General features: G+C 45.0%; 1 protein-coding gene across 1 annotated transcript in view; it reads left to right on the plus strand.

Moving 5' to 3' along the window:
• The window catches only part of LOC128310225 (acetylcholine receptor subunit alpha-like 1), a 42,129-nt gene extending 15,661 nt beyond the window's left edge, over positions 1-26,468 (plus strand). Inside the window, exons 2-9 of the mRNA XM_053046813.1 lie at positions 13,872-14,078; positions 17,906-17,950; positions 22,106-22,215; positions 22,637-22,817; positions 22,918-23,378; positions 23,466-23,689; positions 23,760-24,019; positions 24,119-26,468. Coding sequence (XP_052902773.1) covers positions 13,890-14,078; positions 17,906-17,950; positions 22,106-22,215; positions 22,637-22,817; positions 22,918-23,378; positions 23,466-23,689; positions 23,760-24,019; positions 24,119-24,322 — 1,674 coding nt within the window. The 5' untranslated portion in view covers positions 13,872-13,889 and the 3' untranslated portion in view covers positions 24,323-26,468. The remainder of the gene's footprint in view (positions 1-13,871; positions 14,079-17,905; positions 17,951-22,105; positions 22,216-22,636; positions 22,818-22,917; positions 23,379-23,465; positions 23,690-23,759; positions 24,020-24,118) is intronic.
• The last annotated feature ends 994 nt before the right edge of the window (positions 26,469-27,462 follow it).

Here is a 27,462-nt window from a genome sequence, read left to right on the forward strand (position 1 = left end):
GCCTCATTTCCGCGGTCGAGACGAATGGCGAACAGTTTTTGTGGCTTAATAAATCATCCCTCCCCCCACACGCACACCGGCTTTGAGTGATGCTTGACGCGTAAAGATAATCTGTAGACCCAATTTCGAAAGAAAGAGACATTTCTCTTCCTGTTCACAACAACAACCCACCCACAATGCCCACACCCAAGGGCGGTGGTGTTCGGTGTAAATGATGCTACTACTTTAAAGACACTTTCATCCGCTCATATTCACCGTGGCTCAAAACCTGTAAGCGGCATCATCATCGTGGGGGTTCTGGCGTCGTAAAAGAGTTGAAGTGGTTGACGGAAGTGATCCCTTTTTTGCTGCTCAGCCAAGACCAGCGTGCACGTTAACACATCCCGGAACCGGAACCTAAAGCAGCAGCAGCAATGATGATTATCAACGCTGCTGTGAAGGGAGTCCAACAAAAACAGCAAAATGCAGCATCCCGACGGTGACAAAATGACAAATTGTCTTTGTAACTTGTAGCGGAATTAAATGAGTGACGGAAGACAAAGGCAACTGTTTGACATGATGTTATCAAGTACCGTACCGGTGGGTGTTTTCTGTAAGCATGTTGTTGTTTATGTTTTTTGTTTTTGTTTTGGTATTATACTCGACGCGCAGTGCACAAAAAGGCGGATTTAATTTATTTGATTCTAGCGTCTTAAACAAATTTATATCCGTTTATTTGTTCGCATAAACGAGTCTCCTTTTTATATTTAAACCCAACTTTGAACCGCTATAATCTGAAATGAAAGGCAAGGTATTCCTATAGTAAAGTCTTATACCAAAGTTTATTTAAGCCAGGCATTTAATTACTCATACTGCTATGTATAAGTATCGAAGAAAAGACTTTTCACTGTACATTTCATCGATTTGAACATGAGTTTCAAATAGATCGAGAAGAAATTGATTTATTCATGGCTTACTTTGTACACATTCCACCCTTTTTTTGCATATTAAGCAGGTGAGGAAATGAACAGATTTTAATTTTCATTCCACTTGATAACAAATTGATTTGTCGAGCACTTCAGCGCAATTCTTGAAATAGAATGGAGATATCGTGTAATGATGAAGAATTCATTAGCATACATCTGAGGGATTCCCTTCAACTGTGACTGTTTTTCTTGTCTGTAAGAAATTGTTCAAACTGGTAAACGAATAAAGTTTATGACGTTTTATTTATATGCTGTGGTTATTCGAACACTTCTAATATTAATTAATTAGTAGTTAGTTATTATTAATAATTCGAATAATAACTAATAACAATAATAAAAGTCTTCTTTATTCGAGATTTCTTAGATTTAAAATATTGATATTAGATCCATTGTCAAATTTCGTTCGTCCTTTCTCATTTGCAATTCCTTCCCAGAACGTCATGCGAGCCGTAGTTCCAAGGGTTTTTTTCGATGCTTGATGGACTGTTTTTTGACTGTTAATCTAAAATAGCCACACAGCCTTCCATGAAGTTGGTAACAGTTCATTCGAAATGTGACATAAGCATGGCTGCCGAAATCAGTGCCTACTGTGTACTAGACTCGGCAAGTGAAGCTCACGCGTGTGTTTGTGCCAGCTTTGTCATGCCTGGCAAGATGGTGTCTGTACACTACAAAAAAAAACACTCGTGCACACACACTCGTGCAGCTGCGAGTGGATGCCACGGCGAGCATAACAAAAGCGGATCATGCTTCGATTGGCGCCCCGAAACGCCCATCCTTCACAGTAGTCACCGCCACCACCGCCACTGCCGCGCGCTTTTAGGCAGTGTGCGTAAATAATTCATGAGCAATATTTTTTCATAAGGATCAATATTGTTCTGATTGGATTTTCGGTGCTGTTTGGTGGTTTGATGCTGGGACAGACACGACAGCGCGCTCGCTCGCTCGGTCCACGGTCCGATCGGCACCATCATCGAGATTATTTGAGAGTAAATGGAAAGATTCCGGAAATTGACAAAATATTTCCAGCCGTTGTTTATTGATTTCGGGATACACCACCGGGTTCCTGCTTCAGCGGATTATGATATGGTGTACTTACGGTTGCAGGATTGGATGCAGCAGTATCGGGCGGCGGCCGTACGGCACATCGGATGGTCGGATAGCGCTCCATTGCAAGGTGACACGATAAATGGCATTCGGGTATGAATAATTACCGCGAACGCTTGGCCGCAGTGAGCTTGGGAATTGACTGATTGGTAGCGTGGCGCCGGCCTTTCCCCGAGCACCGTTTGGCGGCGGATCGTTCGATTCGTGAAACAAGTATGAATATTGCTAACGATTGCTGTCTATTGCTGTCCATTGCTGTACGAAACATTGGATGTGGTTTTTGTGTTTGTTTCGTAGCATCAGTTGTGTTGGCACGATTCGTTGAATACGGTTCAATTTGATATCAATATGAAATCAATTGTCATGGGATGTTTCCTGCTTGAACGGTATGAATTGAGCTGTACTTGCTTTGTGGCATATGTCGCTATGTTCTGTAATTCGTATAATACTGGAGGAGAAATAAATATTGTTCGAAATATGTCACCTGTTCTACGATGATATATAAGAAGCTGTTATACAATGTATAATACAACAATATTACAACATCGCATTGTGCCATTGAAGTGAGGAGAGGAAAAAAAACTCCTTTAGCGTAGCTGATCTCATCACCAACAGGAAAAAGCATCTGGACGAACTGTTGTCCCAATCTCATCCTTTGTCCATGATGCGTAAGATGATTCGGATGGAAAATCATCACAGCCGAGCATCATCGTTTCGCAAAAGCTGCAGCTCCCACAACCAAGCGGTCAGTGATGCGTTTCGGGGCAATAATATTGGGTAAATGTTGCTAAGCGTGAAAGCCGTCCATCGCGCAAGTAGGTCGAATGGGGGATCTGAGAAACTTACGCCTGCACAGGGCACGTTTGGCGAGACACTTGGGGTGGGCACGAGAGCACTGGTTGTGCATGAGCGAAGGAAGCTTGTTTGCTGGAAGACTCAAAGGACACCGGGAGTTCAAAGCCATTTGCCTCCGAACCTCGATCGCAGGATGATGACCATGATGATGATGGAAAGATCTGGCCGTACATACCCAGTTTGGTAAGAAACGGTTCCAAGGAAGAATACAAAAACAACCAACATGCTATTGCGGACGAGAATTCGTGGGATTCACCGCTCAAACAATGCAATGCTGTCGAAATATATTTTCCCGCTTCCCGTTGGTGATGAGCGCAGCAGCAAAACAAATCCTCAAAATAATCAATGAAAGACTTCACCTGCGGCCGTTGATGGGATCACGCTACTGTTTCTTCTGTTTGTTGTGTTTCGAGGGTAGCAATAAACTTTTTTGCCCCAATTTGTACTTTTCTATTGATTTCCTTTATTTGTTTGCTGTTGGTTTTGCTCGGGATGGGGCATGGCAGAGAATGAAGGATTTTTCGCCAAAAAAAAAGATGAAATTTTCTTTCAACATTTCCAGCCTCACGGTACGGTGCGTACCTTTCCCGGAAAACATCAGAGGATAAGACGGACAGAAAGCCACGGGAAGGAAGTGGACCTGGGCCAAAGGAAAGATTTTCTTAAAGTAGTAGAAGCTTTGTACCGATAGAAGCCGGAAAAGCAATTTACGCGTAAAATATAACAAAGTTTTCCTCGAACATAATCCCTGTATTCATGCTATCTGCGGAAGTCCCTGTGGTGCTGATCGGGGCTGAGGCTCAGTGTGGTTGAAAGAAAGTTGGCTACATCATGGGAAAACGAGTTCGTGTTGAGAACTCGATTTGTAAAATTAGTTTCTTGTCAACATTCGGTAGCGGGATTCGAGATGCGGCCTGTTTCTAAGGTGTGGAAGTTTTAATTGACATCACAAAATTCATCTTGCTGCCGGGTGTTAACGTAAAGTTGGTTTAGTTGCGTACTTAGCATGGGTCATGAAGAATCATTAAACCGACGGAAATATGTTCGGAAAAGCCGAGCGGAGTTCAGTTTGGAGTTTTGGTTATAAAACAATGCTCTGTGCTGGTTCAAGCTTAATTAATTCCCCAAACAAAGATGGATCAAATCAACGTTTTCAATCAGTTCGAAAACAGTCACTGCATTCCCATCGTTAGGAACAATGGTTTTATGCACTGCACGGCAGAGTGGAACCAATTCACATGCTGAAGGGTCGATTGGGTCAGCCGGTACCATTACCACAATTACCGTTCATGAAAAGGGTCCCATTGCTCTGCTACCTGAGCTACCGATGTAGGTGTGCTCAGGTCGTATTACACAAGATCAGACACTGATGTCAGTCACAGAATATTCAAATGCTGTACGAACGACACAATTAGTTCAACATGGTCTGAATTTTAATGAGTCAAAACGATGTCACAGTTTTACCGAACTCGGGAACCTGGATCTGCTAACGCCATGGAAAGGAAGCATAGCGGCTGAATCGTTAGAATGCCACGTTGAAAACTAGAAACAGTGCCCAATGTTCGTTGTGCGGCCGATGTCACAGCTGAACCAAATATCAATTCCACGGGGCCATGTTTACGAAGCATCGTTAATTAACACCGTAACCTGAAACCCTTAGTTTTCATTTGGCATGCCCTTTTTTAAATTGTGTCCATGAATCTTGGAGTGTGAAAAGGCTCACCGCGAGTTCGTACTGATTGGTTATAATTATTATTATTCGCATTGAATTATCGTGTGCTTTGGGAAATTGTTGTATTTTGAACATGCAGCCCTAAATGAGGAAAGGACACTAGGAATTTCGTACAATAAATTTATTTCGAAGTTTAACGTAAAATTTGTATTTTGTCTCCGCAAGAGAATCATTCAAAATGCAATTTTCAATGAGTTGTTTGCAATGCTCTTCTCAATGAAGTATTATGTCAGCGACAGTAGCTTGTAATCGTGTTAGGTCTGTTTATTATTCGGCGCCCGTTAGAGGCCAGTTGAAGATTGGTTGCCACCGGCTCAACCCGAACCAAGTGACAGAGCTGTATGCCGAGTGCAAAGCGTACTGTGGCGGGGCGCTGAATGACCCTTCAAAAAGTGGTTAATGGTTTGGGCGTAACAGAACCGTAACGAAGCTGTGCCTCAACGATCTCACTTGAGACAGCTTGAGATTGTTTTGTATTCTGTAAAGCCAAGCTGGTGCTGCTGCTGCGGCTGCTGCTGCCAACGATGCGTTTGGGCTTGGCTTGGGAAATGAATACAGTAGAAGATTGGGTCAATTGCACTACGTTGTGGATGTTACCGTACTTCTGAACCAAGCGGAATTTTAATGAAACATCGTTGCTCTAGAATCGCGATATTGGGTGTAGCAGGAGCTGATAATTTTTAGGAGTTTTGAAGTCATTTTACAGTGTGTTGCCCGATAATAACCTGGAGAAAATATGTTATGTATATGAAGGGTTTTTTTTAAATTATAATGAAAAAGTAATTATGGAAAAGTGAATTAAAAATAATTCCAAAGATTCTGGCTTTAACATTTCGGACTGCTTGAAAATTTAACTCCAATAAGAAAAGAAGGTGTTAGAGTAGGACACAATCAAGAAAGGGACTCTCAACACACAACTCTGTAATCTGAACAGAAAAATTATATTATTCTGTTGATATAATATTTTGAAAATTATTCATAATAATAATAATTACATAATTTTAGTTATTCACTCATTATTAATTCTTTATTCTGCTCTTTTATTTTTTATTCTTGATCAAGGTTATTCATTGCTTAAGAAGCTATTATTTAAAGATTGTTCCTTAGCTTTATAATCTCCAACAGAATGAACTTTTGTTTGCGCAAGGCTCATTTTCCTCCCTTTCTGAATTATTATGTGAGCTAACCATCTCCTTTCTAATCGCTAAAGCCAGCAACCGATGGGGAAGTATAAACCCTCTTCAATACTAGCAACAACAACTAAAACAAAAAGTTCTATGCCCCCATTTCCACGGTGCGTTGAAACCTTGCACTAGGCACCGGGAGGACTCCCTGCAGCACTACTGTACGACATGTGTGAAAACCAACAGCTCATCGTAGCTGAATAATTAATTCTTCATTTATTCTCACCACGCTTACCATTCGCCTTTTCTGCGCTGGTGCGGCTCTGCAGCTCGGCGGAACGATCAACCCACGGGGGCCCATATTTTCCTGCTTCTTTGCCGCTTTGCCGCTTCCACTTGCGAGAGCCGGTGCACATTTCTATGTATCCTTCATGCAAATTAATCCCTCGCTCCCGATACGACGGTGCCGCATCTTAAGCGGCAGTCTTTTCGATCGCTTGCGGCAGTAAAAACTTGATTGATTAAATGGGACGGAAGCATGCATATTTAATCGATTGCATGTATGAATAAGACATGAAAATGACTAATTATCCAACAGGTATTTGGTATTTGGCTGTGTGCGCGGCTGGAAGATCGGGAACCGGGCGATGGATAATGCCACTGCCGAACTATAATTGGAATATTCAAGTATGATTAAGAAACTGTTCTAAAGTGTCATTGATATATCGTAGCTTAAAGCTTTTCCAGTTCAACTTTGACTCGAGTAATACAAGCAGGCTTAAGCACGGGAAGAGAGGAATAAACGTTGCACAAATAAATGGTTCGGAACAAGCGTGAGAATTTACTTCTCGTTTTGTTTTTTGTACTTCATCATTTGTATGTTGATAAATATGTTTTTATTGCCATGCAACGATTAAAATCGTCGGTAATGCAACATTAATAATATCACCTACCAGGCATCGGCAATTCAGCGCCACAGCGCCACAGCGCCAGGTAAAAATGTGTACCGGGCAAAAAAAGTTTCCGTTTTCGCCAGTCACATTGTCAGCAAAAAAAAACCCATTCAGGCATGACTCGTTTTTGAGATTGAAAAATCGTGTTCTAACGATGGAAAAATATTTTCCCATGCCCCCCCATGCTGCTTTTGTAGGGTTCTACCTTTTCCTGGCGGGGGAACAACAACTTTTCCTTTATTCCCTTCACTTAAAAACCCCCGGTTTAAGTGCAGGACAGACCTCCGGGTGTGCCGGGAAACTTTCGACCATTCGGTATTGCTAAACCCGGTGGAAAATGGGAAATGTGAGCGAAAAAGTCAAGAAAACCCCTTTCTACCATCGCTTGGGGCGGGCGAGACGGATAGGGAGCGGTGAGAGAAGGGAGGTGGGAGGACGTTTTCATCTCGCCCCGTAGTTGGATGCCGGTGTGGCAACTTATGAAACATGGTGCCAGTGTTATTATTGTTCGGTAGCTGCTGATGCTGACGGTTGTTTCGCTTTCGCGACTGGTACAGTCACTCACATTCGATGATTTATGACCGCTTAACGAGTATCACGCACGACCGAGCACCTCCGGGCGCGCAACGTTCGGTGCTAACTTCACCAGCAAACGGGAGGATCGCCCTCGGGGGGGGGGGGCCTAACCCACTAACACACATTGACTTTGCCCCGGCTGGGAGCCATTTTTCCATTTCCGTCCAAGCTCTCGCGGGGCCACCACGCCCGGGTGTTTGTATTCTCGGTGGTGCTATATTTTTCACACCAATGCAGGCGAAACGAAACCGGGGACAATAGTCAAGACCGGTGCCGGTTCGGGGCGGCCCTTTCTGGAATTGGGCATGTCGTACGAGCTGTTTCGTGACTCCCAGGAACTGACATCCGTCCGTTTTGACCATGACACTCTCGATTCTTAATGCTGGTTTCGTTCGCCACTCTCGCAGGAAATGCTGCTCCATTTCCGATGAGTCGTCCGTACATTCCATCGCGTGGACGCGGAGGACGTCCGAGGCCGGCCCATAGTTGCTTCCGTAAATTGTCTTGGGCACAAGCTGTGGTGCCCATCAATTCGGAAAGTTTTATTTGTTCCTCTGTATGCTGCACTTTGTCCTTTGCCATGCTGGCCGCGGGCGAATAAAGCTCCCATCCTCCACCGAGACAGTTACACGTGTTTGGGGTTGGGTTTTCCACCACGCCAGAGGGGGGTTTTTGGTGTGTGTGTGTGTGTGTGTGCACGAGAGTTGGTTAGTATTTCTGCCAAAGTTGCAACCATCTCGTTATGGACTTCTGGGTTGACCAGCTGTCCCAAAGTGTCGCGCATCCAATTTCGGTGTATTTGGCCTGACGAGCGCAAACAGCCCGGGAAAGCTACAGTGTACAGTGTTGCCCTTGTTGTCCCTGTCCTGTCCCTGTTTACTTAAAGCAGTTTGCAGTCATTTTGATGCCTTTTTTTTTGGGGTGCCACAAATATTGCTGAACGAGATATAAAGTCGTTCATTAGGTGGACTGCTCGCAGTGGAGTTTTTCGCTTGTTCAACACGTTATCAGTAAATGCGTCGAAGCGCTTTTGTTTTTCCTCCCTGTTGGCAATTATGTAGCCGTTGACTATCTGTCAACATCGATATACTGTTCTGTCAAAACAGCAAAATCGTGGTATCACATCTCAACCCCCGGATATGCTGCAAACGCAACGCAAGAAGCAATATTAAATGATATTCTAACGCGCTATTCGTGCTTCGCTCCTTTGAGGGCAGCAGCACCGGTGGGGAAGTATTTGCGCAAACGATTAATCGTAGGAAAAATGACGAATCATCATATTTCATCCCAACAGCGTACGGTTTGCCGAACGACGGTGCCAGCCTTTATTAGGCTGAATAGCGCCATACACGATTGACTGCTTATCCGCTGGCCGGGTCCGACAAACCCCGTCGTCGGTTTACCGGTTCTCCCGTAGCCCTTGCAGGATTCGATTCTGTTCTGTTGCTTAGCGGCTCATCACTGGCTACATCCATCTATCTGGTAGCTTTTATCCTCCCCCCACCGCCAAAAACTGTCTGTCCTAATTTCGCTCTTGCCGATACTAACAAACCATGACGTGTGTACTTCATTGGATCGTTTCAGTGTTTCACTTTGGCTACATTTTTTCTTCCTCCGTCCTTTTTGTTGCTCGTGCACATTCTCTTTTGATCGCTTGGGCTTGCCATTATTAATTATGAATATGCGATTATGTACGCTTTTATGCTTCACGTTCGGTTTGCTTAGCCGGTGCCCGGAGGTCACACTCAGGGCTCAGATTGTAGCAGGAGCCGCGTCACTACCTGATGATATTGAGATTCGCTGAATAGAGCACGGCATATTTGACAGTCGCCATTGTGCGCCAGTCGCCATGGTGACCATGGTTTCATGTGAAAGCACGTCAAATAAAGCGCCATGGTTATCTTTTTTCCCGCTAGAAGCTTTAGGGAGGTTTAGCCGTTTTTTTGTGTTAATATTCCCACAGTGTGTCCTTCGATGTGTTTGATAAAGAAGGGACAGAAAAGTGAAAATATGTTAAATATGTCAAAGACTTACATTTATCTGCAATAGACCAACACTTCCCCAAGCGTCGATTTGAATATTTATTTTGATGTCTTGTCAGAGGCGTTAGAGGAACTCTATTGGAGATGAGTTGATTAGTGCTCCATCATGACAGCATCCATAAAATACAACACTTGTTACATTAACCACAACAACAGGAGAAAAAAAAACCCTTCCCCGACACCTAGTACCGATGGTATCAACATGTCTCTCGGCACGTGCGTGCGTTATTGAGCGTTATTGTGTGAAACGGACCGGAACCAATGTTATCCATCATTCAATAAAATTTTCACACCATTAACGAGTTTAACTTCGGAAACTGGTGACTCTATCCATGCTTACACACACACACACGCACAGCATGACAGAAAAAAGTGTACGCAATCCCTTGATGTCCCTTGAAACCGCAACAAGTAGCCCATCGGAAAACTTCTAGGTGCAAAACATGCAGGACAGCAGCAAACAATGGCGCGCGCCGGCTACACAGGAGGGATGGGGGCACCCGGTACTTTGACGTGCAACTTTGGCAACCTTTTCGGGAAACGATGGAACGATTGGTAAAAACGATCTAACCGGTGCTGGTGGAGGTATAAATTTTCACTCAATCACTGGCCCGCCGACGTGTGACGTTTGATTGTTGTGTGTGTGTGTGTGTTTGTGTGGTTTTCCGATTCCGCACTTGTTGCATAAAGAATTGCTGCCACCTTCCAAAACTTGCTGCTCGAATGCGATGGACCTACTGTCAAACCGGAAGGCTTAACGTTTGGTGATGAAATTAATGATGCGGCAACATTCACTTCGTTACATTCCTGAGGGTGATGTGGACGAGTTTCGATTTGGTTGCTGTTGCTGGGAGCACAGTTTTATTGAACATTGAATGGACATCAAGCAAACATCGTGCGACTAAGTGTGTGTAATTTGGTGTTGGGGAATGTTAGGTTAGTAAACGATAAGTAAACCTTTGTTCACTATCTTTTGTGCTGTTTAAGTCGATTTTAGCAGCTCAAGAAAGAATTGAATATGAATTTCTAGTTTATATTAGCAGCTATTTGATATTTGATATTTGATATTTATTAAATACATAGCTCATATGCATTATTTTAAAAAGGACAGGGTTCTTTGAATGCCAGACGAAAAATTATTTATTTTTAAGTTACATATTACAAACATATTAATTTGCTATAAAACGAACCGGAGATGTTCTCTGAATGCTGTCATGCTCTTATTGTAATCGAAGTGCTCAGACAATCTGTTGAATACCCTAGCCATCGATAATATTGGGTCATTTGAACCGTATTGCGTGTTTCTAAATTCTCTGTAGATAATCTACCGGTTGCAGTTCGTGTAGCGTTTAGTATTATTTTTTTCTAATATATTTAGGGCATCAAATGTGCCACATAGCACACCTGCAACAAATAAAGCTTGAGCGTTTCTTGAGCCTGTTCTCTAAAGTTTCTAATCCTAGTAGCCAATGTCGAACCCGGTAGGGAGGTAAGTTGTTACGGTCTTGCCACGTCGTAAGCGTCGAATCTTTTTTGGAACGATCCCGCTATGTGAATCTTTTTTGGATCGATTCGATCTTTTGTTTCCAACGCTCAGAATATGGGCATGTAATGATAGACCCATGTTCCAAGCTAGGCCTGACAATCTGTCTATCTATCTGACTAGCTATGGTGGAAATAGTCAATCTTGTTGATTCTGGAGGATTTATGGATATTCATAGATTAGCTATTATAAGCTTCGTATGATTGGTAATATAGTATTTAATAACCTACAAACCTATATAGCATCAGCAATATAAAAGCATTAAACCAATATAATATAGCTATACTATTAGTTTAAAACATTGTTAGTTTGCGACCTACAGTGCGAAGGTACTTCGGTCGCATACGTTTATCGCGAAAACGGATCCCTTTCTCGAGACTCAAAAGATTGTAACTATCGAGGGTTACTTCAGAGAAGACCAAAACGCAGTGCGTCTCGGGCAAACATCCGTTCTTGAACCCTTGTTGGTTACAACCAATTTTCAATCAAGACTAAACGCTTTAAACTGGCGGAGGTTTCTTTCAATGGATTACTTCGGAGAAGACCAAGTGCAACTTGCATCGGGCAAACATCCGTTCTTGAATCCTATCAAGATCTCTACCAAATCAAAGACGAAGTCGATCGTTCTGTGTCTGGTGTAAAAAGGATGAAAAAGTATTGGTGAATGTAGTATTGAAACTTTGAAACGTATTGGTGAAGTCGATCGCGACTTTTCTTTCCTGCGATATTCTCATTTTGATCCAAAACAAATAATTAGCCTAAAGTCAAGTGCTATCTGGTTGATAAACCATCAAGGATTCAGTGCTTTGCCTAAACATGTGTTAGAAGCACTAATCCTATCCGTCTAGCAATTTGTTTTGACTGAACGAACCTCTTTTATGGCCGATCCCGTAAACATTCGTTACCAATTTTTATGGCTTGACCAAATGTAGCTATTGCATTCGTATGGTTTGGTTCATTGCGTTGCTCTTGCCTTTGCGCTATTTTCCCATTACCTTATGCACGCGCGTTTGTTTCCGGTTTCGTGAATCGCGTCTTTCGATGTTCATATGTTTATTTAGGCAAACGATAACGATCCTTCCACAAGTTACAAGTTAAGCGCATTGCTTTCAAATCAAAATAATCAAAATGAGTTACATAACAGCAATATCGTCTCGTTCTCAACAAACATAATTGTATCTTTGTAGTTCTACATTTTAAGGAAAATCCTTAAATCATGGAGGATTAAAAAATATTCGAGGTTACATAGAATAAAGATATCGAGCCATTTATTCAGTTAAGAGATTCGCGTGCAGTCTGTATAGTAATTTGAATTAGAGTTGAATTTTATAATACAGTAAAATGCCTCTATATAAAAATACATTAGTATTAAAACGACTTTAAAACGTAGTTGAGATGAAAGTAGCACAAAGTTTATTTTTGTTTCCATGCTAATGTATTCCTTATGAGCTCTGTAATGCTGTTTGCATATACAAACAAAAGCTAATGAAGACTATTTCGTGCAGCAGCTTCAGCAGCAGAGTAGCTAATTGGCAAGATAATAAACCGCTCTCGCTGTGTGTAATTTTAAAACGAGTGTGCTCCCGAGTGTGTTCCCTAACTTCTAGGTGTACGTCCTCGAACGTTCCCAAACCCCGGATTCGTTCCTAATGAGAATAAATTTGCGTAACAATAGGAAAGGCATTCGGAGGCAGTGAAATCGTACACCCGCGCATTATCATTTCATTGCGCGGCGCTGTAACGAGAGCACATGCGGGGAAACGCAATCGCGAAATTCTTGTTCCCAGCTTCCCCGTCGAAAGGAGGTGGTACTAATCGTTCGAGTCGTTGCTTTTCGATCTAACCGAAAACCCATCGCTTCCAGGCGAAAGGCGAAATGTGTCATCCGTACGTAAGACTTTGACTCCCAGATGTAAGTGAGCGCTTGGAGGACGCCGTTCCGTTTCGTTGTGTACGTGTGTTTTTCGGTCCGTCGGTGCGCCACACCCAAAACGCGCCACGACCCACGTGTTCGGTGCGGTGCTTTTCGGGGAAGCCGAAAATGTCGGTTCATCGAACACGCTCCAGCCCCGCACGAAAAAAAAGGGGGGAAATTAACGACTAGCCACACAGATGCGCGCCACAGAGCTCCAGCATCGGTTTCTGGCATCCGAGCGGTGATGCATAAATTGGTGGATTATGCATGGAATAAATAATTATCCGCAGCAGCAATAATGCCTCCCGCGAGAATCCCCCCTGGTCCCGTCGAGGTGTTGCTCTGAAAAGCGTTGCAGTTGGTGTGTGGAATTAGCGCGTGGAAGAATAAATTCACAGAGCTTAGGCGAAATGTGGTGCGGAAAAAGTGATGCCGCTGCATGTTTGCCGCTGTAATGGGAGTGCGTTGTTTATGCTCCTTTTTAGTTGGAAGCGCATGTGTGTGGCAATTTGATTTAATTACCCAATCGCCGTTCAATGTCCGCAGCTGGCGAAACGTGTGCGATGGATCGTTGACCTGGGATGGTACGTAAGTAGGCCATGAAAAGTGCCAGCCATGATTAACAATGTATTGCGGTTTGGGATGTGATCGAAGTAGGTGCAAATGCATACCGAGCGCAGCACCAGTAAAATGACCAATGGGGTGCTAATGATTGGTTGTGGCAATTAATTGCTTAAAGGTAGCCGATCCGTTCATTCCGTAGCTGCACTTGTTGATTTTTTCCTCCTCTCGTCGTTCGGTGGTTACTGGATGGTGATCAATCAAACATCATTAAATTAGGCATTAGCATGATATCCTGCAGCTTGTTGCACACATGTTGCACTTGCGAGTGACACAGAAACGTTGCAGCACACATGATAAAACACTAATAATACACTACACGGTGATGATATGACGAAATGTAAAGCATCCTTTCTATAAAACCTTTCTTCATTGCAGCATGAGCCCCGTGAACCGGTACTGACCACAACGTTTTCGTACTTTTCCTTACCATTCTAGGGGTGGACCTGGCCTAAGATGGGGAGCGTGCTACTCACGGCTGTGTTCATAGCGTTACAATTTGCTACCGGCCTGGCCAACCCTGACTCAAAGCGTTTATATGACGACCTGCTGAGCAACTACAACCGACTGATACGGCCCGTGGGCAACAACTCTGATCGTCTGACAGTCAAAATGGGTCTAAGGCTCTCCCAGTTGATTGATGTGGTAAGTAGCAGCCGGCGGTCGAAAACATTTTATAAGTTACGTTGGGCGTTTCCAGCAAACCGAACCATCGCGCCGTGGCTCTCGCACCGAATTACAGTTGGGCCTGAGATGGATTTCGAACGGAATTCGGACAACAATTCGGTGTAGCCATTCCGGCACGGGATTCTTCCCAAAAAGTCTACCGCTGTGTCCAGTGATTCATCATCATTAGCGTTCATTCGGCTTGCCGGAACTGGATCGCAGCGCTATCTTACCACGCTAGCTGCTGTGAATCCTTTCCATCTTCCAGTTCTTGTTCTATTTTTTGCCCCCGAGGTTCCATCCACCTTTGCTGTAGCGTGTAACAGATGGGTGGATGGCGGGGACGTGTCGGAAGATAACCTCGAACTGGACATTCGTGTTCTCGACACACCGGACCGGCAAAATGGGTACCGCTCGCAGTCAATGGGCGAATGGGTTCCGGGTTAGCTTTAAAGTTTCTCGAGGCGATGGTCCGGCTGACCATCAGTTCTTCGTCATTGTCTCTCGCACATGCAGACCCCCCCCCATCCCACCCATCCATCCAGTGAACCGTGCGATCTCGTACGTTTTCTTCATTAAGTGAAACGAGTAATTAATTAGAGGAGGGAAAAGTTTAGTTTTTAAGTACGGACATTAAAAATAATTACACTGCCCTCGAGCTGGCTGCTGGGTTGTGCCGTACCGGCATGTCGGGTCATGCAAGGATGAAGCTTCCAGACATCCACTTTGACGTAACAGATGTAGCTGGCAGCGAAAATGGACCATGTTTGGTTAGGTGCACGTGCACCAACGTAAATGGTGGAGACCGGTAGCAGTCAGGTAGCTGTATTTTGCTGGATCGATTTTGCATATTAATGAGAAATTAAACTATCCGTATGGTAATACATTATTCATTTGTTGTGATTTATTTTTACACACAAGCAATATTTACTATGAAAAGTTTCAACTATAAATATTTTATGAAAATATATATAGAAATATTTCTTTAAATGACATTTGTTTAATGATTTTGTAAAAAATATTGATCACAAAATTCCTATAACTTTTAAAATAAATTTCTAAGCGAGAGAGCTTCAAGAAATTCAAAATTAAAATTATCATGGTTCTTGATTCATAGTATTTTCAACAATCTAAAATACATTTACAAGTGCCTGTAGACAGAAAAGGTCAAATATTCCTCTTGCTGAAATCGCCCCCAAGATATGATGAAACTTATCATCGATAGCACAAGATAACACGGTAAGAAAACATGCAAAAAGATGGTAGAACAAAAGAAAACATTTCCCAAGGTTTATAACGACACTCAATGTTCGCCGTTGTGGTTTCGCTTGTCGCTTGTGCTAGCGTCCGGCCATCAGGTTCATTTGGCATCCCAGCCCGAAACGTAGAATTTGCTGATTGATAATAAAAGAAAAATTCTGTTTTCACTCTAAACAAACGGCCGGTTTGGTTTATGGTGGGACGTTTAACGAGATCGCACCGTTCCCGGAGGGAGGGAGGCGAAAAAAAGTGGGACGAAGCGCGGCGAAGTAATAAGTACGAACCGTGTTTTGGCTGAAGATCGATGATGGTGTTGTCACCAGCTGTTGAAGGAATAAATTTCTAAACCTCACTAAAAGCGGGCCCATTCCCCATCCGGATGCCTGCAGACCGTTGGCCCGGGCGGGCAGTTTATTATTACTGAGCCGCAGCTGCTCGGCTCGGCCTGCAAACCTTTGCGGTCCTTTTGCGCTTGCGATCATCGTTATCGCACGGTGTGGTGCGGCGGATGGATGCGGAAATGGAAAACATCCACACCATGGGCCGTGTGCTGGATCGATTCGTGTGCCACAAAACCTCAACCTTCTCAATGGCTTATAAATTTTTAAAACCATCGTTGGGTGATTTGATTTGCAAATCGATTTGGCAGCATTTTCCGTTTCCATTCCGGTGCCCTTCGACGTCGAGCGTCGTTCCTTTGCTGTCGAGCCTTTTTCTCACTCTTTATCACACAGTGCCTCTCGGGAGGTGTTGGTTGTAGTTTAATTTTACATCACGACCTCGAACCACCACGGTCTCATCTTCCCAATGCAATGTGTCCACCCGGCATGCGGAAAAGGGCGCACCGGATCCCGGTAAACTGTTCCGTTTTTTGTTGACCATTCGCTGGATGCGCGCCGTAAACAGCATTCGGCCTCAGCATTCGCCATCGCTCGGCTGGTTGAACCTGGTTGGTGTGAATCGATTTCTGTCCTTCCGTTCCGTGTGGCAACGGTCAACAGATTGCCATTTCCGTACCCCGGGATGACGTGTATAAAGTGTTCAATAAAAACCAAAAATCTTCCAACGTTTGATGGCGCACTTCGCCGCAACTGGTCGGTGTCGGTGTGTTCTGTGCATCTTTTCGGCACCGTCTCATCCGTGCCATGCCCGACCGGCCGGAAAGGACCCGGGGTTTGATGTTAAATGCATACATAAAAATAATTTACGAGTACGGCTGCCTTTCCCCGGCGTTGCCGGGAGTGGAACCGAGTCGCATCGGATGCTATGTGGGTGTTGTTTTTTCTCTCTTGCTGGAGTTAAGGATTTTACGATTTGCCTGTATCTTGGTGCGTTACTTTTTTTGTTTGCAGTAAAGAAAATGCATTTCAACCGGTGCCGGTTCGTTGTTTGTTGTTCCGGTGTGTATCGCATTGGTAGAAATTATGGCGGGCGCATGGAAAATGTGTACATTCGCATAAAATTCCGAACGCTTTCGAGCACGTTCGAGTAGATTGGAAGTTCGATTAAAGTTTAATGTGTGTTTATACTTGTGAGACTCGTGTATCCGTTCGTTCGCATTTGAATGCGGGCCTTTTCGTCTTTCTTGCCCGTTATGCAAAGATTATCCCAGAAATTTATCCCACAAAATTGGGGTTTTGCAAACCGCTCCGAGCGAAGGAATAACGTTGAATTTTAAATTGATGAACCATGGCAGACAAAACCAGAACCATCAGCCAGACAACACAATGGCCAATGGTTTCGGTTGTTGGATTCAATGTTACGAAAGTTTGCACAATAAAACTGCCAGTGCTCCAGCCGGCAAAACGAATAGCTCCGCTTTTGTTTTGTTGCGAGGAAACTGGTGGGCTTTACCCCAATTGAAATTCGTTTCGAACTTTGTTTGGAAAATAGTTTTCCCACTGAATAACAACAGTTCTATTGTTTTATTCATTGCCATTTCTGCATTCTGGATTCGGATTCGTTTCGTTCGGATTGCTGTTGTTTTGTTGTCTTCGCACGGCAAGTAAATGCGAGAAAATTCCTTTCGTTCCGGGTACGGGTGTGAGCATGATTGTAGTCGATTTTTCTTCCGCTCCGGGAGCACACACGAGACGGCTCTCGGCTACGTTCGTACGGCCGAATAAATTAAGCCTTTCCTACCCAGCTTTTCGGTGGGCTGCCCACCGTATCGACGACCCGATCAAGGACGGCACTGTCGAAGGTCGAGTCGAGCCCTCGCTGGGGCCCAGTGGAGGTGATGAGCGACGGTAGACAGATTGATATACTGCCGATGCTTTGACCACCACCATCCATCTTGCGGCATTCAGACAAATTCTTCGGTACGAATTTGACTTCGTCAATTTGTATGCTAATGATTGGAAAGTGAATTATAAAGAAATTTTCAACTCAAATCTACCAAACCGATATCGAACGGATAGAGCTTTGAGAGCTCTTTCTTTGGGTGGTGAGGTTTTTCCGTTATGCAACCGGGGTTGTTTTCGGGGATGCTGTGAGAAAGTGAATTCTAATGCATGTTTTTATATGTTTCTTTTCCTTTCTTTCAGAATCTCAAGAATCAAATTATGACGACAAACGTGTGGGTAGAACAGGTAAGTTACGTACAGGTCGCACCGAAAAAAGTTACACGCTAGTGCTTTTCTTGCGCTTAGACAGGAGCTTCCACTGACCCTCTCGTCAACGGTGTGGTGCTGGAAATCTCAATAATTCCTTGCCGTCGGTTTTATGGCTCGAATCTACCGAACAATACCAACTGCAGTATGCTCAACCGACAACGGTCCTTGAATAATTCTCGACAGTTTGGATTTTCCGCCCGCATCATCGCGCTGTACTCGTCGGAAAGGTCGGCCTTAAGCGGGTATCTGCCAAAAACGATCAACAAAAAAGGGAGTGTTGCACAAAAACCTTCCGACGGTTCGTTCGTGTATGCTTACGTGAAAATGACCCGCAATATATCAACGGTCATGGAGCGTCCCCTGGGTGGTAGCAGGTTCCGTGCTTCACAGATGGACCGCAGCAAACATTCGCGCATGTGGAACCCAAAGCTGTGCAGGGATATCGAACCGAATGGATAAAAAAAAAATCGTACCGTTTTTGTTTGGTGTGCTATCTACCCTTCACTTACAAATTGGCCACCGTTGTCTCCAGATGCTGGTAGAGGCTTCTTCTGTCGCGGTAGTGATGGAAGTGTTCCCACCCCAAATGGTGGCTGATATTGAGATGATTAGCTTCCGTCCAGAGGGAAGATTCTTTATCTTCCGTCCCAAAATCCGACAGCGATCGTCGTACGCGTCGCGGGGGTAGATTGTTGTAATAAAGACGATCGTTTCCGGTCGATTCCCATAGCTTTCTTTTCCACGATTGATACGCGACGGGAGGGTTGTGGTGCTGTGGGTCTTTTAGCAAATATTTCATACCACTCGATGAGCCAGAGCTGGTGACTTTAGAATCGGAGTAATCGGCACGATCTCTAATCCAGGTTGAAGCTGGTATCCACGCTTCGGGGTGTGCTTTGAGATATTCGTTAAGCTCCTGCTCGGACAGTTCATGCTCGTGGTGTGTCACATCCGTTGATAGAGACGCGGGCTTAATCGTTGTGGTGGTTTGCTCATTTGGATACATCGCAACCTCACCTAGTCGCAGCGATGTCGCATGATACATGTAGTCAGGCAGCGGGTGATACATATCCAACTCAGCCACCAGATTGTAGCCCCGAGGTGTGTCAAACATGGCTCCTTTACCACCAGAAATAGTAACCTGAAACAAATAAGTAAAGTCTTCCTTTACCCCTTTGCTCGTGCCAAATAAAATTGGGAAGCCGAAACGTTACGTACGATAAAGCTAGCTCCGGGTGGGAACAGCAAAAATCTTCTCCTTCTCGACAGCACCTTGTTACGGTTGTCAGATGATGATGATGATGATGTACCATTTTGTGAGGCCACGAGTTGACTGCAAAGGAACGAAGTGGCCAACAAACCGTACAGAAAAGATGACGAGTACATGCCGAACCGTCGGACACCGTTCGGTTGCACCAGGCGAAAGGCTTATTGAGACTGATTGAACGAATCGCGTTTGTTCTCGCCTACGCCCGGAAAAGCCCGGTTGTTTCTTTTACTATTTGGAAAGATAAGAGGAAAAAAACACACTCGTTTTGTTTGTCAAAAAAATTGACAATAGCGCCGGGGCGCTCACGGGTCACGAAGTGTTTCGAGTTTGTCGGGAAACGCTTTCTCCTTCCTGTTTGCATGACAAATAGACTAATTTGACAGGGCAATATAGAATTTTGGCCGGGGTTCGTTTTGAAAAGGGGTGGGGGAGAGTTAAGTTAACAACATTCGGCATTTAATGCGGTTCGTTGCTTTGAGACAGTTGTGTTATAGAGTCTATGATAAAATTATAAGAAATAAATAGACTTTTCAATATTTGATTGGACTATTTGATATTTTAAAAAATGTTATCAAAATCATCTGGTAAATATAGTTTTTGTAAATATGAGTTTTTTGAAAAAGATAACACTTTTACTCCATTTTACACAATTTTGTAATGAACATAATAATCCCCCCCCCCCCCCCCCCCCCCCTTTTTACGTATCGACACGCTGTATCGTTGCAAATCGATAAAACAATAGCTTTGGGCAATCATTTATGCTTCCTCCCCTCCCGGTCATACACCATTATCGTAAAGTTAACAAACAATTAAAATTAATGGCATTCGTTAAATATTATTCACCGGGCACCAGAGTGCATCAGCCGGGTTTTATCGCACACCCCCTCTGCATTCCGACCACCCGGAGCGATACTGTAGCGATACTGTAGGTGTGTTTGCGTAGTTTAAAAGCACAAACACCATTTACTGTAAATGTCGTTAGAATCGTGGGGTGTCCGGAGTCGAAACAGTTCCACCAATTGTTTAAGTGGTCCCGGAGTTCCCATTCGCGTGCCATGAAATGGTGCGTGTTATGAACGTGTGTGTCTAAAAATGAGACGAAGGAAGGGATATAAAACGTGCACAATACTTTGGGACAAATAAAATACATTGCAAAGCGGATATTCCCGATCACCGGCGGCTCCAACTGGAGCTGGAGATCATCGGTCGAAAAACCCCGACCGACGCGCTGGAGATCCATGCCATTAAAATGCAATAAACGGGTCCCTCTTTTTGGTGATCCCACCAACGTCCAAACGAACGATTGGCCTCAATGGCTAATGTATGCTGAAGCGATGCAGTTTCCACCATGCAGGTCCAAATCGCAACAGTAAACATTGTGCAAATTTACGACACTGTCGAACGATTCGTCTGCCTGCAGTTGTGGTGCGGGCTGGGATACAAAACAGCTGCCACTACCACAACAATGCAGTGGGGGAGGGTGTTGTTTTTTCGTAACGCTGGGCCACACATCAGCGTTACACGGTTCGTTGGCTTAACGGGTGGAACGCTTCCGTGGCGCTTACGCGACAGTTAATGTTGTGCGAATTGATGGACGAAAAATTCGGTTGACTTCCTGCACTTTGCACGTTGCACGGGAATGGGAATTATCGATCGGTTCGGGTTTGCAAGCGCTTGTTGTTGTGGTACATTGACGAATGGTCGTTGCGGTTTTACTACTACCAATGGACCGGATGAAATCGATGGTTTCCGACCGGTTCAAGGGAGCAAGGTCTACGACGGTAAGATGAAAACCACAGCAACTTCAATCAGCTGACCAGCTGTCTTGGCTGTGTGTGGCTTACCGACCGGCCGACTCGAGAAGTTTACAGTCCTCCGGCTTGACATTTACTGTTACCTCGTTCCCCTATTGCCACTGTTTACTTCCACTTTTGTAAACCGATCTTTAAGTGCAGCGGATGGCACCGGGTACGATTTGCAAAGCGGGATAAGCGATTCATAATTGAGCTGTCAGCAGCAGAAGCTCCGGCGGCCACATGAAAGCGACCTGCCTAGCGACTGACAACCGGTGCCGGTGCGTTACTGCCATACAACCGCACAGCGAAGGCGTCCAGCACAATCCCCCAGGACACCCCCCCCCCCCCCCCCCCCCCCCACATCAGGCGGACCGTGGCGATCTTTGCAGATTAGATTCACGCAACGTAAGATTGGACCTTTGCTGGAATTTTCAGTTTCCCCCGGTACTGACAGGCCGCGCGACGGTGGTTAATGGGGTGATATTAAATTTTGATAATGAGCATTGTTGGTGTTTGGTTCGCCCCCCAGAAAACCCGGTGCTGCCCATTGTTTAGAGAGGAAAACAATTTGTGCTAGAAATTAATTAGGTACGACTAGCCCTGAACGATTAGCTTTGCAGAACGGACGTGTTTCACACTCCGGTGGTTGCGATGGATGAAAGGAAAATAAGTAATGTTTAAAAAAAAACTAGAAAACGGGACATTTGGCGACTCGAGGAACTAAACTTACGTAACGAATACAACAAGGAAGGCATTTTATATAATTCAAAACCATTACATGACCATTACATTTATTTACGCAGTTTGAACAATTCTCACATCTAATTGCTCCGACGAGTAGCTTTGTCTTCACACAAGATTCTGATATTAATTCTCTTTTTCCCCTTCCGAGGAACTGGTTTTATCCATTAAGCATCGTGATGGCTGCGAAAGATTAATGGAATACATTTGCGCGTACCACGTACGGACAAGCAATCCGTGCCAAGGTGTACAACGCATGTGCCTGACTATTCGACTGCACCACCTCTTTCACCTTCTCTTCTTCTCTATCCCATCCGCACGCAGGAATGGAACGATTACAAGCTCAAATGGAACCCGGATGATTACGGCGGCGTGGACACCCTGCACGTCCCATCCGAACACATTTGGCTGCCAGATATAGTGTTGTATAATAAGTAAGTGTCGATTTGTTGCATCCCCCCAGGCATGTATGTGTGTGTGTGTGTAGGTGAGGGGGGGGGGGGGGGGGGAGGGGCGTTGGGTGATGATTTATGAGGTTCGGAGGTTGGTCACCACAGGTCAGTGACAGGTAAGTTCCGGCAAAGTAGTGCAACCGGTGTAAAATCGTAGCTGTTTCGAGAGGCCACTCCAACCTGGACTGGAGCCAGGGGAGATTGTCTGCCTCTGACACTGACAAACCGACCCGGCCCGGCGGTACACTGGAACGGGGGTTACACTTCACCAGAAAATGTTTCCGACCCCGGAGCGATCCCGATTTTCTCACGCGATTTTCTTCCATTTTCCGCTTTGTTTCTCTCTTTCTCTCTTTCTCTCTTTCATTCTCACACATAAAATTTCCCCATCGACTGTACACAGTGCGGACGGTAACTATGAGGTGACAATAATGACAAAAGCAATTTTACATCATACGGGTAAAGTAGTATGGAAACCACCTGCCATTTATAAATCATTTTGTGAAATCGATGTTGAATATTTTCCATTTGATGAGCAAACATGTTTTATGAAATTCGGATCCTGGACGTACGACGGTTACATGGTGAGTGGCCCGGACTGTCAGTGGCCAGGGTACGATCGGCAGCATTTAATTTTCTTCCTATCTCTTTCTCTCGATCCGTTCTAATCTCGTCCAAAAAAAGGTCGATCTTCGGCACCTCCAGCAGACACCGGACTCAGACAACATCGACATCGGCATCGATCTGCAAGATTACTATATATCAGTTGAATGGGACATTATGAAGGTGCCTGCCGTTAGGAATGAAAAATTTTATAGCTGTTGTGAAGAACCATATCCGGATATTATATTTAACATAACGTTAAGGCGAAAGACACTTTTCTACACCGTAAACTTAATCATACCTTGCGTTGGGATATCGTTCCTTTCCGTGCTGGTGTTTTATTTGCCGAGTGACTCCGGCGAGAAGATATCATTATGTATAAGTATACTGCTGTCGCTGACCGTGTTTTTTCTGCTGCTTGCCGAAATCATTCCGCCGACGTCGCTCACGGTACCGCTGCTCGGCAAGTATCTGCTGTTCACCATGATGCTCGTCACACTGTCGGTCGTCGTTACGATTGCCGTGCTGAATGTCAACTTTCGGTAAGCTTCCAGGCACCTTTTCTTTGCAATAATTACTGCAATCGTTTACTGGATTTGTTGCTCGTTTTCAATTCTTCCACGGTTTAGATCGCCCGTCACGCACCGAATGGCACCGTGGGTGCATCGTGTTTTTATAGAGCTACTGCCGAAGGTTCTGTGCATAGAGCGGCCGAAGAAGGAGGACGAACCATCCGACAACGATGATCAGACGCCCACGGACGTGCTGACGGACGTGTTCCAGGTGCCGCCCGATGTGGAGAAGTACGTCGGGTTCTGCGGGAAGGAGTACGGCACGGACTTTGATATACCCGGTAAGTGCAGGCGCGATCGCGAGATCAGATCTTGATCAGATTGATATCATTGTTGACATTCCGAATAAAGCACTGCCACCGTCACGGTTTGATGTGGCCGCCTCGGGTGGCGTTGGGCCGTGCTTTGGGGAACCTCCGCTACCAGCACTGCCACTGCCGGGCGGCGATGACGATCTGTTCAGCCCGACCGGCAACGGGGACATGAGCCCGACGTGTTGCGGCGATCTCAGCCCCACCTTCGAGAAGCCGCTGCTGCGCGAGATGGAGAAAACGATCGAAGCGTCACGGTTCGTTGCGCAGCATGTTAGGAATAAGGACAAGTTCGAAAGTGTAAGTATGATGCGGGATGCGCCCTCCCTCCCGCGGGGATACGCACCACTAATCCCATTCCCATCTTGCACTGTATTTCACCGCATTGCAACCGGGCAGATAGAGGAAGACTGGAAGTATGTGGCACTAGTACTGGATCGTCTGTTTCTGTGGATCTTTACGATAGCGTGCGTGATGGGCACCTGCTTGATTATCTTGCAAGCGCCCAGCCTGTACGACAACACGCAACCGATCGATGCCATGTACTCGAAGATTGCCAAGAAGAAGATGGAGTTGCTCAAAATGGGGAGTGAGAATGTATAGCATCCGCCCGGGTTCGCATCCGCCGTTTGGAAGTACATTCTAAACTGGATGCGAACCCTGGTCAACGAGGATGACCACTAAACGCCAATCAAGTCGCGTAAAAAAACCCATCGTCAGCAACGGTAAAAACAACGAACTGGTACACAAACACCCTCCCCTGTACAGCATCCCTTCCCATTCCCTTTATCCTTCCGCCCATCACCCATTCTCCTCATCCATCCCGCAGAAGCTTGGGGTTAGGTCCTAAAGGATCTAACGTCGTTGCCTCTGTCAACAACGGTGAGCGCCCTTAAGCGTCCACACGCGCTAATCAAGCAAATAATGAAAACACATTCATGTAAAAGGCGCCTCGCATTGCTCCTAACCTGCGATACAAGGCGAGCGAACGAAACACGTTCCTATCATCTTGATTAGCTCCGTTATTTTTTTGGGAATCCTTCCTTCTGCCACACCTCAAACTCAAAACGGCATGTTGTGCGAACATGCGAGTGTCAATAACAATCAAATTAAGGTTAATGTAAAACGAGCGAGCATCGGTGGATCCGGTGGCCGGAGTGAAACCCTGTACTCCGGACCGTCACAGGACAGGCGCCGAGTCGAGACGATATTCTTCAGCACGGTCAACTGGCAGCTCGCAGCAAATTGGACGCCGGCGAGGCCCAATGGATGAGGAACAGCAAACCGCACTAATGGAAGGCACACTTCAAAGAAATCACGATAAACTGGCTGCGTAGCAGCTCTAGCAAAGCAAAACCGCTTCCACCAGTGTAGTTGTGTCCGCGTAGGCAGCAAAAGATTAATTAAGGCGGTGAAGCCGCGTTACGCCGCACCATCTATCTAGGGAGCCGCATCATCGTAACGTTGTCGTAGTACAGTACAGTACACGCAGCCATTTCGTTTTTGGCGAGTAATTTAAACAAAAAGAAAAGGGGGCATATATTAGCACATGAACAATTCGTTGTTAACGTTAAGTTGTTGTTCGATAGCACTTTTCAATTTTCCCACCGTTAATTCGTTGGTTTCGTGCGATAGAAAATGCGCAGCCGGTTTTTGACAGCTACCTGATGGCAGCAACCGGTGGGCAATTTGAAGATCGATTAAAGCAGCACACTACTACACAACAGCACAATCGGTAACCCATAGCAACGGTAGCGAAATTCGAACCGTTCGAGTTCACGGGTTTTGATACTGTTTTTAGCTAAAGTAATACACGGATTTTTGGTGCAAAAATTCCTCTCTTAGGTCGTTTCTTGATGCGATTTTCCTGTTTTTTTTTTTCATATCAGTTCGATGTTGAAAGTACGCCAGAAGCTTCGTTAGCGTCAGGCCCACCCAGTACGGTCGACTAAATATTACGAATATGCGTATCTTATGGGAACCGTTTTTTACGTTTACGAATGTGTAGTGATTTTAACTCGACTGTTTCAAATGTGTTAAAACGAACGGAACGGTGGCCAAAACCGGACAAAACGCAGCGCCCAATGGCCAGTCGAATGGCCGCGCGTGGTAGAAATAATATGTTTAAAACAAAAACAAAAAAAAATATGAAAACAATCAGCATGAATTGGTCTGATAATGAAGTGTCTTAACTACAGGAAATTCTACCAAAATTCCCGGATTATATAAGGAGAGGAAGGGACGGATCCTATCGCCAATGCGCAAAAACAGGCATTGCGTGATCACGAATATCGGTTAGGTGTAGCCGCATGCGCCGCCTCCGAAACGACATCAATGCATTTTGGGTGGTACACACAGAGCGAAAAAACCAAAAGGGGCAAACACGGAAAATACCACGGTTACCAAATCAAACGGAACGAACTGCAACTGGGGAGAAGCAGTTCGGCACGCGGCGGTCTGTATAAAACCGCGCAAGTAATTCGGTGTTTCGGCGCAAGCTCGGTAGACAAAAAAAAAGGGGGTAGCTTTTTTTATAAAGGAAGAACCCATTTTCCAATCACATTTAAAAACTAGCTCAAATTGCACCATCGGGCATCGGCATCGGGATTGCGCATACGTAGGGATGTGCCGCCATTTCTAACTAATTGAGTGAAATAATCAAAACAAAAAAAAATCTACGCAAAAAAACCATTGAAATTGCGCCCGGAAACCGGATAGATCCGTTTTAGACGATAAGCGGGCACGTGGGCGGGCATTCTGGGGTAATGTCCGCCATTGCCCACACACTTACATAAAAACGAGCAGAAGGGAGGAATAAGATAAACTAGCATAATGACAGCAACATACACACACACAGAGAAAAAAAAAGAAGTTACATTACATCCTACTGTACTGTTAGATAAACATTTTTTTACTAAGCCAACAACCTAGCTAAGTCGATTAATGTACTAAAGTAAAGTATCGCTATAGACGAGTGTGTATGTATTTTATATTCATCCATTTGAAGGGAATTGAGCGACGGTGGTGCGATTTGGGCCGGGTGTACTTTTGTTACTAGTGCTGCACACTGAATAAAAAAAACTAATATAGCACACCGCCATCGCCAGACGCGTGGTGTGTAAAACATGTATACATACGGGGGACGAGGGGTTGTGGGTGGTTATAAACAAAGCAACATAACACTGCAAAGCGTGTGTCGGTTACTGAGAGGGGGGAGGGGAGGGGGGGGAGGTTACTTTTTTCGTACAAAGCTAATGTAATGTAATCTTGTAGTTAGAATTTGTATCAGCCGCGCACACGGACGAACCCCCGGGACGGGCGTGCGCGGACAAAAAGGACTCATCAAAAGGTTGGTGAAACGTAACAAATAAATACACACACAAACACACACACAACACACGATGGATCGGACTGGGTGCGTCCCACCATTATCGGTGGGTAAAGTGCATCAGTGATCGCATGCGAAGCAAAAAAACAACATTAACATTAACAAAAACCTTAGCATTAAGTAAGCAAGTAGGCAGAGGCAGAGCAGTTTTGAGAGCTGTCATAATGTGCGGATGAGCCGCGAAGGCCGCTACGTATACCGAGCAAGCCCTAGGCACCGGATCGGTCACCTCACCCATACACATCGAAGCGGCGTGAAAAGGCACGGATTAAACAACCTTGTGGACGGGATTCGTGAAACTTTTAAAAACATTAACAGAAAGTCAGGACAAACATCCCCCCCCCCCCCCATTTGG

The sequence above is a fragment of the Anopheles moucheti genome, chromosome 2 (assembly GCF_943734755.1).
Source record: "Anopheles moucheti chromosome 2, idAnoMoucSN_F20_07, whole genome shotgun sequence".
NCBI classification, from domain to species: domain Eukaryota; kingdom Metazoa; phylum Arthropoda; class Insecta; order Diptera; family Culicidae; genus Anopheles; species Anopheles moucheti.